This window comes from Excalfactoria chinensis, chromosome 3 (assembly GCF_039878825.1).
Source record: "Excalfactoria chinensis isolate bCotChi1 chromosome 3, bCotChi1.hap2, whole genome shotgun sequence".
NCBI lineage: Eukaryota > Metazoa > Chordata > Aves > Galliformes > Phasianidae > Excalfactoria > Excalfactoria chinensis.
Genome location: NC_092827.1, coordinates 61,200,559 through 61,219,340, shown reverse-complemented (window position 1 = coordinate 61,219,340; position 18,782 = coordinate 61,200,559). Strand labels below are relative to the sequence as shown.

Genomic DNA, 18,782 nt, shown 5'->3' with positions numbered 1-18,782 from the left:
TCTACAGCAAAACAATTAAACTTAGCTCTTGAAGAATCTAGTGGTTTACAGTTTTTATCAGATCTTGTCTTGTTTGCTTTCTAATCATTTCATTTCTAGTAAAATGTATTGGTTTGATATGCCCTCTTTGTGAGCTAAGGCAGATGCAATAAGATGACTTGGAGATACTGTTTTACTATATTGTAAGAATTCTTAGAGGCATTAGATAAGCCAGTGATTGTCATTTTATCAGCAATCATTTGCTTGAACCTTTGTTTTTAAAAACAAAATCCATAGAAATTCAGTGTCATGGGGCAAATTTTAGCCCTCATGTTACTGTTTAGTGTGCTTTCCAGTGGCACATAAAGTCAAATTATTAAAGCTGAAAACCGAAGTCTACCAAAATTGTCTCCTTTTCATGATATGTTAATATGAATAATCATGTACTTTACTGATTATATTAAAAACTGGACAGATGTATATGATAAGACTGTAGTTCTTTTGAATATGCCATAGCAACGAGAGAGATGTTTTTATGGATAAAATTAATTTTAGACAGCAAATTTCATACACGTTAAATTCAATAGTTAACCTAACTGTTGCTATGAATGAGAGTCCACATAAGAATCTGTCACAAGTCCAAAAGATGTCTGTGGTAATGCAAAGTCTATCTGTGATCTTATGTTCACTGATGCCAGATATTTTGTAGGAATGTCCATGCTCACAGTTGTGCCACTAATGCCTATAATCAGGTTGGTATTTCAAGAGCAGCTTTCTGCATTTGTACTCACCCTCTCAAATGCGACAAAATCACAACAAAACCCCTGGTTTGAGGCTGTAGAGCAGTGGAGAGGCCATTGCATTGAAAGGATGGAAATATGGGAAGATGGTCTTTGAGGAGCATCTTCTGCACTTTCTCCATATGGGAAAGAAACAGCTTGGAATGCATTGCTTTGCATTGCTCATGGAAACTGTGCACATAGTGGAGCTTCTCATCTACTTACTGAGTAAGCATCCCAGAGATGTCTGAGTTGAATCCCTAAAGGAAATATGCAGAAATCAGTGACCAGAGGTTGTTTATAATTTTATTTATCAGTAGTAATCTTTTATCTCTCCTTTCTATGTTGATTTTTTTTATTTTTTTGTAATCAGAAAACATATTGAATTGAATACTCATTTGAAGGTGTCATATAGGATTGCTGCATAGTAACCAGTTTCTCACATGGGCAAGTGCATACAAGCCACACAAAATATTCAATTGCATGAAAAATAGTGCTAAGAAAGAGAAAATTTAAAATGAGTGAAAAGGACATATCAGTGCCATCCAAAGTGGAATGTGACTGGCATATCTCTTAGTTAAAAGGAATCATTAGCTTCTTACTATGAAAGTGTGAGAAGCATATTCTTGTTCTGAAATCTTTGTACTGTATTAAAAACAACCAAATGTAACTGAAATATCTTGCTTATCTTGGAGGAGTGAAGGCTGTGTAAGACTTACACAAAGGACTACCAGATCTTCACTTAAATGCTGGGTATGATTTGACACAGAGAGGAGTATATGTGCAGATGTGGTGGTACTACAGAATTTGAGTTAATGTTTCTGTTTTCTTTCTAAGAAAACTTGTTTCTCATCTCCATTTATTTGTCACTATTATAAGTCTTTTATGAGCTTGTTGTCATAAATAACAATCATCTTTTTTATTATTTTTTTTTTTTTGAACACTTGACAAGCTATGCTTAAGGCTAATTTATTATTAGAATCATCACATCATAGTCATATAATTGTTTGAATCTGAAGGGACATTTAGAGGTCATCTAGGCCAACTCCTCTGCAATGAACAGGGACACAGACACCTACAGCTTGATCAGGTTGCTCAGCACCCTGTCCAGCCTGACCTTGAACATCTTCAAAGATGAGGCTTCCACCAACTCTCTAATGGAACCTGTTCCAGTGCCTCACCACCTTCACTGTAAAAACCTGCTTCCTTAAATCCAATCTAAATCTACCCTCTTTTAGTTTGAAACCATTTCCCCTTGTCCTACCATTGCTAAAAGTTTGTCCCCTTCTTTTTAGCCCCTCTTTAGACACTGAAAGGCCACTATCAGGTCTCCTCAGAGTCTTCTGCATGGTGAACAGCCCCATATCTCTTAGTCTGTCCTTGCAGGGGAGGTGCTCCATCCCTTGGATCATTTCTGTGTCACTCCAACAGGTCCACATCTCTCCTGTGCTGAGAAATCCACATCTGAGTCTAGTACTTCAGGTGATGTCTCAGCAGTGTGGAGCAGAGGAGCAGGATCACTTCTCTTGATCAGCTGGCCATGCTGCTTTTCATGCAGCCCAGAATACTTTGGCTTTCTGGGCTGTGAGGGCACATTACTGGCTCATGTCTACCTTTCTACCCACCAATAGTCCCAACTCCTTTTTTGTTTGGGCTGCACTCAATCCTTTTGACTCGCCACTTGTATTGATAGTGGGAGTTGCCACAACCCAAGGACCTTGCACTTGGATTTGTTGAACATCATGTTGTTTCTCTGGGCCCACTGCTCAAGCCTATGTAGGTCTCTTTGGATGGCACTGGGTGTGTTGACTGTACCACACAGCTGTTGTCATCCACAAATATACTGAGGATGCTTTTAAACCCACTATCAGTGTCCTTGATGAAGGTATTAAAGAGCATCAATCCCATTACTGACCACTGAAAGACAACCATTGTCACTGATCTTCATCTGGACACTGGTTCACTCACCAATAATCTTTGGGTACAATCTTGCAACCAGTTTCTCATCCATGGAATTAACGGTCCAGCCATCAAATATATATCTTTCCGATTTGGAGAAAAGATCTTGTGGAGGATTGTGTCAAATACCTTACTGAAGTCCAGAAGCTTCAGTCTTAAGAAGGTTAATTGCAGTGCAGTAAAGAGATGGTGAATTTTGAGGGCATTTGCAGAAAAATAAAGAACAGGGAAGCAAGAAAATTATTCAGTATTAGCAACTGCAAATTTATTTATTTTTGGAACTGACGTGTTTTGGTATCAGCTTCAATTTAGTAGATTATATTTGGATTCGATACAAAAGGCAGATGATATCTGGCCTGAAAACATTCTCTGCTTCTGAAAGACTCAGAAAATCTTTTCACTCTGTGTTGCTTACATCTTGTCACAGAGCATTCTGTTATTTCATACCAGAGATGTGTTACAGATGCTGTGTTATACAATGACAAAATAGAGTTTGTAGTACCTAGTATTTTTGGGTCACAACACCATGGTGGTCTAGGCAAGATCTCAGGGACTAATTTCCTAATATTCCAAATTATAGAAGCACATCCATTGAACTGCTGCACTCCTCTTCATCATAAGTAAGCCAGATAGAAATATATGGAATATTTAATGCTGTGCATGCACAAATTAGATCCACCACATTTGATGTCACAAGACTGAGACACCTCTATGTGATCACTTATTGATTTGGCCGAGACAGACTTGCATAATACCCTGAAAATCCCCATCACTCCTCCGCATCCTTGATATAGACTCAGGTTAAGGATATCTGGTATATGTGGGGCTGCCTGTCTCATGGTTCTGGAGCAACAACATGGATGAGGCTTGGCAATAACTCCTGCCCTGCTGCCAGTCATGCATGCCTTTTGCATCCAGGGCAACTGGGCTGCTAGCTTCTGCTGCACGGTCCTGTAGCTCTGCATAGAGGTTCTGCCTCAACTGTAGGGCCTGCCTGCTTCCACAGCTAGCTTCCCTAGCACTTTCTTGATTTTCTTACCAATAGCAGTGCACAAAAACCCAGCTAAGAGGCAGCATAAGGACATAGAATACACAGTGGCTGATTGATCTGGGGCACCTGCTGAGGTGACATTCTCTTGTTTGTCTTCACAAAATCTGTGTACATTTTTTTTTCCCCCAGCACAAAAAATAGTTTGTTTCTCTTGTAAGGCAGAAAAAAGTCCAGTGGGATGTGGCAATATTTTTTTTGCCTCTTTTTCATCCTTTACTAAAGGATCAATCCATACGGTTGCTTGATACTCACCTTAATAAAAGAGTTGTGGGATGACAGCTGAATCTGTCTTCAAGAACTTTTCGGAAGGAAACATTGCTTCCAGCCTTCAGAAATCAGTAGCTGTGAATTACAGAAATGCTCAATTTCTTTCAAAGAGATGTGTGCTAATGGATGGCACATATTCTTGCATGCTCTGCTGGAAATGATGGCTAACTTGACTTGCATCAAGTCTTCTAGCTGCTCAACTAGGATTGTTTTTCATTTATTATTTATTTATATTATTTATTATTTTTCATTAGCAAAGAATAAGAGCTCAAAATTGGGTCTTTCTTTTAGAATTCCTTAGCAGTTTAGGTTTGTTATTCTGATCTCATTTAGCCGTAATAGAGAGATACAAAGACAGAGTTAAAAGTAAACCAATCAAGAAAGCAAGACCATCAGTCATAGAGTTTGTTGTCAATGTTCTGACAGTTGTGACAGCTTTGTTCTTTTAGGACTCGTTTAACTCAGTGCCTACGCTCAATCGCAGTTTGTGATTCTGTAGCTTAATGGCAAACTGTTAATTTTTGCTCTTAATTCACAAGCAGTGTTTTATGTGTTGTATAATGTCTCACATTTTAAGCTTTTTAACTTTGTCCTACTTACATTTAGCCAGGTTTTCTGTCTCACAAGCATGACCTTCTGAAGCTCCATCTTTTATATTACCTCTGTGGGAGCTACACAAAGTAAACTAATTATTTTTTTCTTGTGGTAATCCAGCTTTTACATTCATTTCCTGTACCAGCTCTGCCTGGATTCTGAGCATTAAGCCACCTTTTCACCTGCAGATTCTAGAGTAGCCTGCGGGGAAAGGTATTTCAAACATCTCACTGATCAGTATCAGATCTGCCTTTTAGCACTGTGGGATTTAAACATTTATATTGTGTTAATCCTTGAGGTTATGAACTCAATTGGAAATGCTGGCATCAATATCACACCTCAGTATTATCAAAGGGAGAATTGCTCAAAATTTGGATTTGATTTTGTTGTTGTTGTTTTCAATTTACTTCTGCCAGGCTCAAATCCCTCAGACACCTGTGCAAAGTGTGTAACACTTCTAGTGTAAGCATTTTAAAGCCTCTCTGTGAGTACTAAAATCATCCTATGATTCAGTGTTTGCAGAATAGGGATTTCAGCTTAGGGGTAGCTGGAAATATTTTGGCTCAATGACATTTGTACGGGGTTCTTACTGGAAAAATATTGACATGGTAAAATTCAGTCATTTTGAACATGTTGATTCTCTAAAAGAGAAAACCATCTGTTTAGATAATTTTGTTTTTCTCAGTTCTATTTACCTAGGCCTTGTTATTAAGTTAGTAAAAATATGCTTTTGCTTCTTGTCTCTAGCTTTCAGATTCAGCATCTAAACCATTTTAAGCTTTCTTACTTTTCTTATGTACAAATTCAAAAGGAAGAATTGTTTAATAAGTTACTCAGAGCATCTTCCTGCTATTCTGATATTATTTATTATAAAAGATAATTCAAAACAATCAAAATACAAAGTAGTCTGCAAGGGTGTTATGGTTTTGTAATTTGGTTGGTGTTGGTATTCCACATCAGAACATCATGCAGGATAATGGAAGTTAAGGGGACAAGTTTTATTTTCTGTGGACTGCCTTAAATGGGCATGTGGGGAGGTCGGGAAGGGGACGGGGTTTTTGGCCCGGCTCCCTGTGAGGAGACAGCGTGGTCGGAGCTTCCCGCCTCCCGCAGCCCGTCGGTGAGATTTGGTTTTCTCCTTGTTGAAACTCTCTCGTTGTTGTTTAGTGTTACTGGGTTTATTAAACTGCCGTTCGTTCTCAGATCATCCTTTCTTTCTTCATTTCTTTTTTTTTCCTCCTAGACCCATTCGCGGTCTCCTTTCCATTCCCCTCTCCCGGAGCGGAGCGCACGTGGCCGGGCCGCGCCGCACCGCGCTGTTAGGGAAGGGAGGTACTTTAGTTCCTGCCCCCCTGGGTTTGTTCCCCTGGCACGGAGCGAGCTCTAGAGAGAACCCCGTGACAAAGGGTAAACAGCTCAAGTAATACTAGGAACTAATATTTATTTTCTTCATTCTTAAATGGACCGGACACATTCTTAAATGTCAAACCGGACACTTTATTTTGTAAACAAAAAGTCTAAATTAAAACACAGTTCTTTTTAAAATTATATGTTTTTCTTCTGAATAATAATATCAAAATATCCAGGGATTTGATTAAGCATACAACAACAACAAAAACAAACAAACAAACAAAAAAAAAAAATACAAAAACACACTTTCTACTCAATTGCAGTAAAACTCAAATTTATTCCACTAAGATAAACTATTTAATGATGGATAAGCTATGATTAGGTATAGTTTCCCAGGCAAAACACTAGGATTCATCCTGTCTGCGTTATTCCAAACCTGACATAACTAACATCCAGAGCTGTAGATCACAGCTCTAAACAGGAAGGCTCTAAAATCATCTATAAGCCTAAATCACTCTAAAGACTGTGAACATTTACATCTGGTGTTATAGCTCATTTACGTGGCTTTTTGGATACTTTCTCAATGATGCACTCTAAGAGACAGCAAATAATAAAATTTAATAGTTTGTCCCTCTTAAAAATTAATAAGCATCAGATGTAGCCTCTGAAATAAAGGATTTCAGTGGGAACATAGAAAAGTAATAACTTTTCCTTAATGAGTAAATTAATAGAAAACATGCTTCAAAGAGTAATCTCATTTCTAACACATTCTGAGTGCTTCCTAAAACTACTAGCGATGCAGGTTATCAGGAAGCATTTCTAATCTTACTGACTCTTTATGGAGGCTCTCACAAGTTCAAGTCCTATCATCCTTTTCCTATTATGAGTGTAATTTAGCACTAATGGTCTCATTGTTTTAGGACTGACTTCACCTGTGCTTGTATTTCTGATAAGATATCAGTTATTAGTTCAAGATGATGCACCTGGCTCATTCAAGATGAAGGCTTAAGTGCAACCACTTTATCTGACTGTAATCTTACAGTTACATTTGGGTCTGCTTTGCTGAATTAACATATTGCTATGGTGAGTTCTTGGCAGAGTATGCATATTTTGTTATTAATGCTAGAAGGTAACCAAGCATTTAATAAAGTAATGTGCATTTCCTTATCTGGAAAATATTTTTTTTTTCTTGAAGGTTGGACTATGATAGGAATGCTGTATAATTTCATATTAGTAACAATTATGTAACTTCTCATTTTCTGTTTTTATTTTTCTTCTTTTTAGTCAGTGCCGTTTGAGTTCAGAAAGTGAAAATACCAGTGTGGTTCTCTTTCTGCATCTCCGTAAGGGCCTGAAGTTTCAAAGAAAATAGGCTATGAACACAGATGGTAGAGTTTTGTGTTGTACCAGAGATGACTCAATTCATTCATTTAACACATCTTTCTGGCTTTCATCAGGCTAGGCTGCTGTTGTTTTGAAATCTGTGGTGAGCAGCGAAAACTTTGTGAAGGTAGCTTAAAAGGATGTAGGATGTTTATATTGCTACTAACGAGTTGCCCTCTGCATTAGGAGACAATGAGACTTCTATCAGATGTAAAATCTCCCCAGATCAGTCAGAGAAAGGTTAGCAGGGAAATGTAAAGGAAAATCTGACTTTAGCAATGCTGTAAGTTGTTCTGGGATGCAAATTGGTCATGTTAAGGAAGTCTGTAACACCCGAGAGCACACCAGGCTAAAAGCAACTTTATAACTGAGGAACAAGGTGACCAAGTGACAGGCATCTGGGGAGCCATGGACAGTTGAGCTGGTCTCCAGAAGAGAGATTTCAGGATGCTTTCTGCAGCACAGATGCAATTAGTTCATGCACTCTTATGCTGCTCCACAAATAGTTCCTATCCTTGAATGAAATCAGACACTGGATTACACAGGATGCTCAGGATGCTCTGAAAAGTCATTATATGGTCATATGGCTGACGACCTGTACAGCTACTCTGTTTATCCCTCAAAAAGACAATCTCCAGGATTCTCAAAAGCATCTAATTGCAGAGGCTACATTTTCTCTTCATTTCAGAAATAAAGCATAAATGGTTCTCTTGACAAACAGAATGGAAGCAAAATTGCCAAACAACTGTAATAAGAACGGTATAAACCTTTTAGATGAAGCTCCTGGGCTCTGCTCCCCACACTGCTGAAGTGCTAATAAAAGCAAATAGTTCAACTTCCTTTGTCAGCTGTGACACGAATGTAATACTGTCTCAAAGGAGCAATTCATGAGGCTAGATTTTTGAAGTAGTTTGGGGGACTTTGTTTCAAAGTGTTACGCAAGTCTGGCGTTAAGTATATGCTTGAAAATGTCTTCTGTTCATCAACGTGACATCTTTGATTTTTACCAAAGCACCATCTTAATATTTCTGTTATTTAAATGCACAGAATGCAGTGAGTTAGAACAGTTCCCACTGTGTGTATCCCTCTTCAGTTGTCTTCAAATACGGGGCTCCCTCAGAAGAAATGGTCTTAAGTATGATTCTTTGAGTCCTGGAGAGCAAAGCTGTCTTTGGCACTGAGAGAACAGTGCCATGAGGAAAAAAAAAAACCAAAAACCTATTAGAAAAATTACAGCTGTGATAGGGCGAGAACTTACTGAGCTGTATAAAAGCACTGAAGCATGAAGGGAGAATGTCTGATTTTCTGAACAGGATACAAGTTGAGCAGAGCTTTTATGTGTTTGTCTGTTTATTTATTTGTTAAAAGGGATAAAAAAAACCAACAAAATTGTTAAAAATTAGCTAGTTACTGTGAGGCTCAAAGTATGTTACTGGTTCAACTAGCATTGAGGTCTGTATAGGAGCTGTTTAGTCACAGCCTGAACCACTGATTGATCACCTGAGGAAAGGACTGGGTCAGCCCTGGGAGCACAGGTGAAGGCAATTAATCTGTTAATTCTGACCAGAAGGGGTGGAGCCTGGCTGCACCTCTCTCAGACCTCACTTAATGGCTGACTGCCACTGGGAAGGATTTCTTTCTGGAGATCACTCCTTGATGAAGCTTTCCCCTGCAAAGCTGGAATCTTCTGATATGGGTGAGCAGTTGTCTTCCAGTTGTCTTCCCTTTCTTTATAGCACCTTTCTATTGTGCTTGTTCTTTTGTCATCACACCTTTGTTGCAATGCCCTTCCCATTGTATTGATCTGTCCAACTGCTACAGGGTCAAAATGAGAACTGGTTGTTTGTGATAATAAATAGATAATAAAAACTTCAGCATTTCCCAGGTTATCCTTGTAACAAAAAGGCTGTTACAAATTATGTTGGATCTTCAACTGCTCTTTCAAATAAAAAATGGTCTGCAGCCCAGCATCCTGCTGTATTTGTTGATCCTGTTGTAACTCTTCACCAACTTCCATTTTATGCAGATTTCTTTCGTTACAAGTTTCTCCTCTCAGCTGTTGCATGTGTTGAGTGACGTGGATATACCTGGCATGATGGTACTGATGGATATGTTCTTAACTGTTGCATAGAATTAATTAGTGATTTCTATATGTGTCCTTACATTGTGCTTATTCCAGTAGCTGAGTGTGTTGATTGTTGTGTCTCCTATCTGTCATGTGCTCATTTTCTTCCTAATCTTTTCTGCTGGAGGGAGAAGGAATGCAGAATGCTGTTCTTCTTTGGGTTTGCAGGAAACAGGCTTTGAAGGGACCTCCAGGGTCATCATGTCTCATGTTTGGCTGCTGCAGGTATCTATATTATATAATGCTCTTGTGAGCTTACCCACCTTCCTTCTAAAATAAGATTTCTTTTCTTGTACTGCTTTTGGAAAGCTGCTTTGCTACTTCATATAAGGGCTAGAAAGCTTTCATTTTTAGTCTTAAATTTTCCATCTTGTTTTTGCTTATTTGATCTTGTCAGTGTTCTTGATTTTAATTAGTTTTTATACCTGCTAGGCTCTTAATTGCTTTTATTGAATTTATAGGCAACAATCCAACTTCTTCCTAGTTATGGTCGGCTGTTTTACTACTGGAACAGGTGTGGCTGCATGTTTCAAGTAATTTTAAATCCATCTATATTAAATTGGGGAAAAAGCATTGCAAGAAGATTTCTTTTTTAATAATTTACTTCAGCCACAGCAGGTTATGTTGATTATGATATATGAAAAAATCCCTTCCTAACCATACATTTAGGGAGATATGAATTGAGGTAGAAAGCATACTGTATTTATTTTCTAATGTGCATTTCCAGAACATCTAAGACTGCTCTCTCTAGGGGACTCCTCTGAGGTAAGATGTTACTTCAGGATGAATCCCACTGATTTCCAGTGTGTCTACATGTTGCATGAGGTTCCATGTGAAACTGGAAAATATATTCCAATTTCCTTTTGAGGTACTTGTTAGTGGCTAATCAGCAACAAGGCTGTCCTGCTGCAGTTTATGACCTAAGACAGGTATTAAAAGTGCTGTAGCTCAAATTGCCCAGCCTCAGGTCCAAGAGAAAATCCCTTGGTGGCAGTGAGTGATGTATTATTCTTAAAAGGGAATGCTGTTACAGCTTCTCCTCTGAGCTTCTCCTGCAACCAACTCTACATGAAGCATTATCTCAAGTGTGGAATCATGGGATGGGGGCCGGGCAATATAGGGCTGCTTGATGATACATTCCCACTAGGCACAGCTCTTCCAGTCCTTGTCCTGCGGTCAAGCAGGTCCAGGGCCTTGCACCTGTTCTAGAGTACTTCTGTCTGACAGGCATAAGAGCAGACAAATTTGCTTGCTGTATCTGTCATCGAGTAACAGATTGGAAAAGCGGCCATACTGCTGTGCTGCAAATTTGCAAGCAACTAGGGCAGTGTAGTGCAAAAGGCTTTGGAACTTGAGGGGTTTTTGACACCAAGTGTGGAAGGTTTGGGCCTACGTTATGAGTATGACTAAGTGAAACTACGGTTAAGTTTGTCTTGTATGCTGCAAGTGATTAAGATTTCTGGAAAAATGCACTTATTTTTCTTGGATTTATAAAGAATGCCTGATGTGTTTCTTGCTGATTTTTTTATTTTATTTTTTTTTCTTCCTGATAGATGTACCTTTCGAATTGCTTTATTATTTATTTTTTTTAAACTTTTGGATGAAGAAACTTAGGTTGTTGAGTTTTCCTCATTGCAATTTGGTATTTGAAAATGTCTCTGTAAAGAGGAGAGTTTGATCCCTTCAGCTACCCCTGGTTTGCAACAGGCTGTGTCTAGAAATGCTCCATATATCTCATGTAACTCCCTCAGGAAGTTAAGTAAACTTATTACGGACATGGATAGCATAAAATTTGTGCTTCTCTTTTTTTTTTTTTAAATTATTATTTTTTGTTACTCTTAATAGACAATTTATTGTAATCTGTCTGTTCCTTCTGCTTGATTGTCATCACAAATCCTGTGCTCATGACATATAAAATATTCACTGGCAATCAAGAATTCACTTAGCTGAAGGCAGTTTGAGTTTTACAAAGCTGCTATAGAGCTTCCAAAATGTAGGAATACACAAGAAAAATTAAGAATCATCTTTGATATTGTCTGAACCATGAAGTTCAAATGTTTCTGTGTTAGGAAGAGCTATTTTGGAAGGTCTTGCAGATAGTCTATTTCAAGAGAAACATCAGACCTAAATTTTGACTGTCCTCAGCCAGATTATTGCACATGGCTTCTAAAATTTTACCAGATTAGGATGGTTTTAAATTTACATTCATCTTGCCTTCATTTTTGTGCATCAAAAGAGGGGTGACCAGCAGAGAAAGTGATGATTGTCCCTTTCTATTCTGCCCTTGTTAGGCCCCATCTAAAGTACTGTTTCCTAGCCTGGGACCCTCGGTACAAGGAATTATGTGGAGCTGTTGGAGAAGGTCTGGAGGAGAGCCACAGAAATTAAGAAAGGGCTGGAGTACCTCTCCTAAGCAGAAAGGTTGAGTGTGCTGGGCTTGTTTAGCTTTGGAAGGAGAAAGCTTCATTGAGACCTCACTGTAGCCTTCTAGTACTTGTAGGGAGCTTACCAGCAGGAGGGGTACCAACTTTTTACACAGCCTGAAAATGATAGGGCAAGGGGGAATGATCTTAAGCTAATAAAGGGGAGATTTAGGTTAGATGTTATTAAGAAATTCTTTATTCAGAGGGTGGTGAAGCTCAGGAACAGGTTGTGCAGAGAGGTTGTGGATGCCCCCTCCCTGGCCAGGTTGGATGGGCAGCCTTATCCGGTGGGTGGCAGCCCTGTCCATGGCAAAGGGTTGGAACTAGATGATCATTAAGGTTCGATCTAATCTGATCCATTCTGTAATTTTACTAACAGGGACAACGTGGGTTACAGAAAAGCTTAGAATGAAATCCCCCTTTTTTTTTTCCTGTAACTGTCTTTCTGGAATAGATCAACTGTGATTGTTACCAGAGAACTGTTAATAAAACTTGGAATCCACTGTCTGAGGATTTCTACTTCCCTTTCTACTTCTCCACCTTCTTTGCTTTTGATACTCGCCAGTAAATCAATGTAAGGAAAGAAACCTGCAGTCCCCAGGTCAACTGGGAACTAGAAATACAGTTATCTCGTCGCTCCACTCAGTATGTTTACTTTGAGCCTTTGCTCTTTCTGCTGATGTTAGCTGAGTTCTAAGGGAAAACTTCCTTTCTCACCATACCACACTCACTCCCTTAATTGGTTAAATGCATAAAATCAACTGTTCTTTTTCTTTTAAAACAGGAAATTACGGTGAAAGTGGAATGGAGGCCTTCAAAGAGCTGGCTGCCCAAGAGGGTCTCTGCATTGCTCATTCTGACAAGATTTATAGCAATGCTGGGGAGAAGAGCTTTGATCGCCTGCTCCGCAAGCTGCGCGAAAGATTACCCAAGGCGAGAGTGGTGGTTTGCTTCTGTGAGGGCATGACTGTGAGGGGGATCCTCATTGCCATGAGACGTCTGGGAGTGCTTGGGGAGTTCCTGCTAATTGGAAGGTAAGGCTGTGAATGGATTGCATTACATTGCATCCCTTCTTAAGGCTGCCCTTTTGTTTCAGAACTGTGCAATTCAGGCTATCCGTCTTTACAAAATTTACTTTTCTAATGAATAAAAAGAAGTGACTTGATGATAGAGAAAATATGAAACTATGTAACCATTTAATTCGTAGTGTTATCTTTTGCTGAAGTAAATGTTAATTATTGCCTGCTTGGTTTTGGTTTTTTTTTGTTTTTTTTAACAGATATGACCTTAGTGTTTTTGTGTTCTCACATACTCTAGAGGAATATTTCATACACATATTGTAGAGAAAAAGCATAGGATGAAGAATCTTGATTTCAGAATGTGATCTAGAAGTGTGGTACATGATACTACTAAGGAGAGAATGAATGGTCCCTGATAATTTGAAACTGTAAATTATCAAATGGTTTAGATTGCTTGAACTGTAGTTACAGTCTTGTGAGTCTCAATTTTACACTTGATTCTGATCTTTGCTATAGAAAGCTAGGACACTGTTGCACAGAATTTTTTTTTTTAAGCATCAAATTTGCAGACAGCCAGGTCAGTACATATGTATGCACTTATGTTACTGGAATAAACAGTGCTACTATATATTGAATGGGGAAAGACTTATTTTCTCTAGGATTTCAGTTCTTTGTTAGATATTCACTGAACTACAATAACTTTTAGTTCCATCAGATATGATCTAACCTCATTCCTTTTTGATGGTTATTTTGTGGCTTCTTATATTTAACGTTGATTTTTTTTTTTTTAGTGTGTTTATGTCTGGTTTTCCATTTCAATGAATCTTGTTCTGATGATGAAGGATGACATTTTCTGTCTTGCCTGTTGGATTGATAATGTCCATTTTATTCGCTCTCTCCCATTTCTCTTTTATCTATTGTTTAAACACCATTCATTTAAGGCCTTTGAGAATCATCTACTTACCTACTTTGCTTTTGTTTTCTTTTTATTCTGTTTTCATTCTTTTTCTATAGAACTTTTTTGTTCCTTTCTGTCCCTAAAGCTTTTCTGTCAGTGTTGTGTCTAGAACGCTCTCTTTAGCTCTGTGATACAATATTTTCCTGTCAGCATCACTACTCAAAGCCTACAGTTATGATTTGTACAACTTACTTTGCCTATGTAATCATTCAATGACAATCAATGATTCTCTTTTAATCATTACTTTTTTTGTTGTTGGTAATATTTGATGACAATCAACTTGGAGCAGAGGCTGTATCTCTAGAAGTATGCATAGACAAAACATGGCACATTTGGAAGCCATTGGTCTTAAAGTGAAACAACAGTACTGAGTCATGCTCTGCCTTAGAACTGTGCATGCACCTCTCATCTGTATCATTCACTGTATGTAATTTGAAATGAATAATGCAACATTTCATTCTTCTTCCCCCCCCCCCCCCCCCCCAGTGAATTGAAGAAGTTATATATAATAAAATTAGTTTTGAGCACCGCATCCCTGGTCATTTTGTAAATACCCTGGAAGGTTTAGGCGGTGTATTGAATGAATGTATTGTTGCTTTGTAGTAGTATCTCATTCCTCACCTGATTTCAGTACTTGCTCTGATAACTGGCCATCCAAAGAGCTAAAGAAAATGAGTCTTCTACAGAAAGCACCAAAACTAGATATATCTGTAGTATAAATCTTAGTTTCCTATTAGGCCGCTTACTTGATTCCCTTTTCCATGGAGAATATGTTAAATGCTTTATCTTCAAAGTTTGACTTTAAGCCTTTACCAAATATTATGATACTCTGTTTTGATTGTCTCAGAGTCTGCCCAACAGCATTATTCTGAGCTTGTCAGAATCTCTCAACTATTAAATGTTAATAAAGGACTTTCTTTGGAAATCACAATGCATTTTTCAGACAGGTTTTCATGCATTTTTATTTCATGCTGGTGATTGAGTATGAGAACCATTTTTAGGGGTGGGTGGGGTGATCTGGTTACAAAACAGACTGTTGCTTTAGATTGAGTTATGCCCAACAGCTGGCTGAATTAAAAAATATTATAGGACTAGCACATGTTTTAAAGTGCATGTAAAGCTAGAGGAAAAAAACATTTTTCTTTGAATTGTCCTAATCAGGTGACTTTAAAAAATGTCAATTCTAGCAAACTTATTCACAAGGAAGTTGCAGTGAAACTGCAGTGCTATGAATTTGGTCATCTGTATACGAACAGAAGCTGAAGCACACATTAACATTGCTCTGACATGCTGTTCAGTTATTTTTATTTAATTTTCCAACTAAGCAAAAACAAACAAACCCGAAAGCCTTTAAAGAGCATTCTTTTTATTGACAGAAGCAGGACTGAATGTGAAATAAAGATTTATTTATTTGCAATAGTGGGCCTAAACAAAGCCTTTAATTTACTCACAGGTTTATTATCAGCTGTGCTGTATCAGCTCCACAATTTGCTCTGACTCACTAGAAAGGGAGGAAGCCTTTACAAAAAGGACACCTGGCTAAGTAGTGCTTTTCCTGTGAATTCTTCAGTATTGCTATTGATCACAGCAGACAGGCACTCAACTAAATTTCAGAATAAATAAATAATATCAGAAGGAAAGCTATAAGAAAAATCTAGCTTCAGTTTAATTTGGGAATGATACAATGGGAATTTCGGAGGTTGCATTGAGCCAAGACTAGATTGTTATGATGTGGAGCCTTTTCCAGAATGAGCAGTTCATTTTCAGGCATGGAGTTAGAATCCTATTTGTGCCATACCTAAGCAAGTTTTCCCAAGCTCAGATTGAAGATCTTGACAAGAAATTCAGACTACTTTGCTACTGGAAGTGGGAATCTGTAGTATTAATGAGAAGAAGGGCAATTCCTGTTTCTGGAGGAAGCTAGTGTGAGATAGGACAGGTGGAAAGTTTATAATCTTCCCTAAGGGGGGAATAGCAAATGATTCTGAAATTGATACAATATCCAAATGTAGTGGAAAATCCAGTAAGAAAAAACGATTAAAATATGAAATTAAGGATCATGAAGCTTTAAAAGCAATAAAACACCAACCATCTAAATAAAAGTGATCAAAAACTAATAATCTAACGGAAAAGAAGAAAATGGTTTTATTTAAAACCAGTGATTGCAATTGTATTAGAGTAACCATGGGCAAAAATTGTAATAAAAGAATAAGCTGCACCCTTAAGGAAATTCAGGTGATAGGTCTTTCAACAATAATTAGTTCTGTGAAGTGACTATGTAGAAAGATGTTTAGCACCATGTTTCTCATTAAGTTTACACAGGTTACTACATCTTATATTACTTAATAAGCATAAGTTAGGCTTTGTGAGAATCTTGCAAGATAGATCAAACTCCTGTATGTCTTCTGAAATGATGTGCCACGTCAAAGCATGTAACTGACTTGCCAGCATCTATAAGGGTCGTGCAATGGAAATGGAAGATTCAAACAAATCCCTGAAGTTTAAGAGGTTACTTGGAGATCATTTGAGAACTGTGATGTTAGATGAACTTTTGGAAATGAAAATTCTCTTTTGCAGTTTGAAAATTTCTTAAATTTGTACATGAAATAGTTTGTAAATATAAGGAACTTCAGGAAGGAACAGATAATGTCAATTTATGTTCTATTTTTCAGTGTAACACCTGGTAATGGAATAAGTATCTCTTTACTTCTGTAGGGTTTCTAATGTTTTATGGTTTTCATTAGTACTGCTCTGTAGGCTGTTGCATAACCATGAATTTTATGTACTGGTAGAGTGGTGAAAAATTTGGGTACTAGGTAGTGATGACACAATTTTCGTGTCCCTGTTGTCAACCTAGTGCATTTTCAGAGGGATATCAATTTTTTTTTCCCCTATCTAATAAAACTCTTTTAGCATAGGGTGATAAAGGTTTCAGAGTACATGGCGTGATGTTGTTTTGCTTGACTGCTCTCCCTTTGCATGCCAATATTAGCAATGGTGTTCTTGATGTTGGACTTTACACTTTCTGAAATGTTTGAAGTATTCATGTTGAGCAGAGGAAAAATCAGTTTTTATGGTCACAGGACACTAGTGACCAAGGTAAATCAGTCTTAAGATGTAGAAGTGGTGATCAATGGTTTAAGAAAAAATAAAAGTGGTTTCTACATTTCAGAAAAGACAGAGACAGCCAGAAGGAGACAGTATTTTTTTCTGGTTTCTTAGGGAAGGAGACGCATCATTAGGAAAATGTAATGTATAAGCTATCACTAATGCACATAATGCAGGTTAGCATAAATGCTAAGCTACTGCTCATACCAGTGATTCAGAACCTGGTAGGAACTCGGAGCCAACCCAGAGGAGCTTAGGTGCATGCAATGTGCCTGTGTGACCATAAGGGGTGGAGCCAGGATGCACCCCTTCCGAGACTGCATTTAAGGGCTGGCAGTGGAGGCGCAGGCATCTTGCTGGGGATCCCTGCCTATCTGGGGCCTTCTGAAGGTAAGCAGCTTCTTTCCATAGTTTCTGTGCCTATGGCTGTCACACCTGAGCATATCCTCACTTGCTACAGCCTAGGACTTTGCTACCATGCTGTCATTGCTACGTTGCTGGATTTGGTGGGAATGGAGCCTTAATGGTTCTATAATCTGCGTTTTTGGATAAAACTATGTTGATAATGCAAATGTTTTGGATGTTGCTGAGCAGTGCTTACACAGCATCAAAGCTTTCTCTCTGAAATTGGTCAAAGGGATATCCTATTCCGTGTGACATGGTGTTCAGAGATAAAAAGGCAGCAAAAAGAGACTGCGGGAAATCATTTCTGGTTATGGTGCTTGTTTTCTAAAGGAACTGTTACATATGGTGTGAGAAATCCAGCTTTTCAGGAAGTGGCTGGAGGTCTGCCTGTCTATGGGTAGGAATTAATTCCTCTTTTTGCTTTGCTTATACCTGCAGTTTATACTTTCCCTCTTAAGCTCTCATTATTTTTAATCCACAAGTTTTCTCTCCTCTCATTTTATCTCTGTCTTGTTCATGAGGTGATTTAGAGTTGCTGAGTGTTTGTCTGTTGGCCAGGGTCATTTTTGATGCCAAAATTGTGGCCTGAGACAGAAGTGTGAGTAGAGTGCACTGTAGCTATCGTTATTGTTAGTGGCCATGCTTCTACGCTGGTCATGGAGTTTGCTTGCTTTACTGTATATGAGTGTAGAGCTTGTCAACAAGCCACTTCTGGATCTTGATGTTCTCTGTGCTGCTTATCGTTCTATTTCATTGTGCCTGTGAATGTGTCAATAAAAACAGTGACCATGCACTTGGGTTGGCATATGTCCCTGGCAGATGATGTTCCTTTGCTGGCTGAGCTATCTTGTGGAGAGAATGAGGGATTACACCTTCCTCTTTGCCTCTGGCAGTGGCATCACTAGCTTTGTTGCATGGGCTCACAAGGTTTTTGTACATCCTTATGCAAGCTGTTTGGCCTCATTATCTGACTTCTGTTGGCTTTTTGTTGAGTATATGAAATCTGATTTCATCAACCTGATTTAAGAGTAAACAACTTGTTGGTGAGGCAAAAGAGAAATGTGCCCTGAGGCAGTCAATCCCTGGATGTCAAGGTGACTGGATTTGAGCAAGTGCCTGGGGCAGTTGCTACCACTGATAGGATGCAGCTTTATGGCTGAACAGGCATGTAATCCCATTGAATGAGGGCATCTCTTGTCAGAAGGATGCCCTGCATAGCCCACTGAGATATGCTAATTCAAAGCACTTAGTTGGGACTTGGACCATTGTTACTGAGTCCTCTTTCAGCTCCATCACAGGAGCAGGGGAAGAAGGGCTTCTGCATCTGAGGGTGCCACTGTTAAGATGCAGACCCAAGCCCTACCTACATAAATTGCTTCTAT

The 18,782-nt window shown here is 38.5% G+C and overlaps 1 protein-coding gene across 8 annotated transcripts in view; it reads left to right on the top strand.

Annotated features, from left to right (window-relative positions):
* GRM1 (glutamate metabotropic receptor 1) overlaps window positions 1-18,782 on the top strand; it is a 172,202-nt gene that overhangs the window by 22,184 nt on the left and 131,236 nt on the right. For all 8 annotated transcript variants that reach the window (XM_072331559.1, XM_072331557.1, XM_072331553.1 and 5 more), the window contains one exon: window positions 12,695-12,944. In XM_072331559.1, the coding sequence (XP_072187660.1) occupies window positions 12,695-12,944 (250 nt within the window). The remainder of the gene's footprint in view (window positions 1-12,694; window positions 12,945-18,782) is intronic.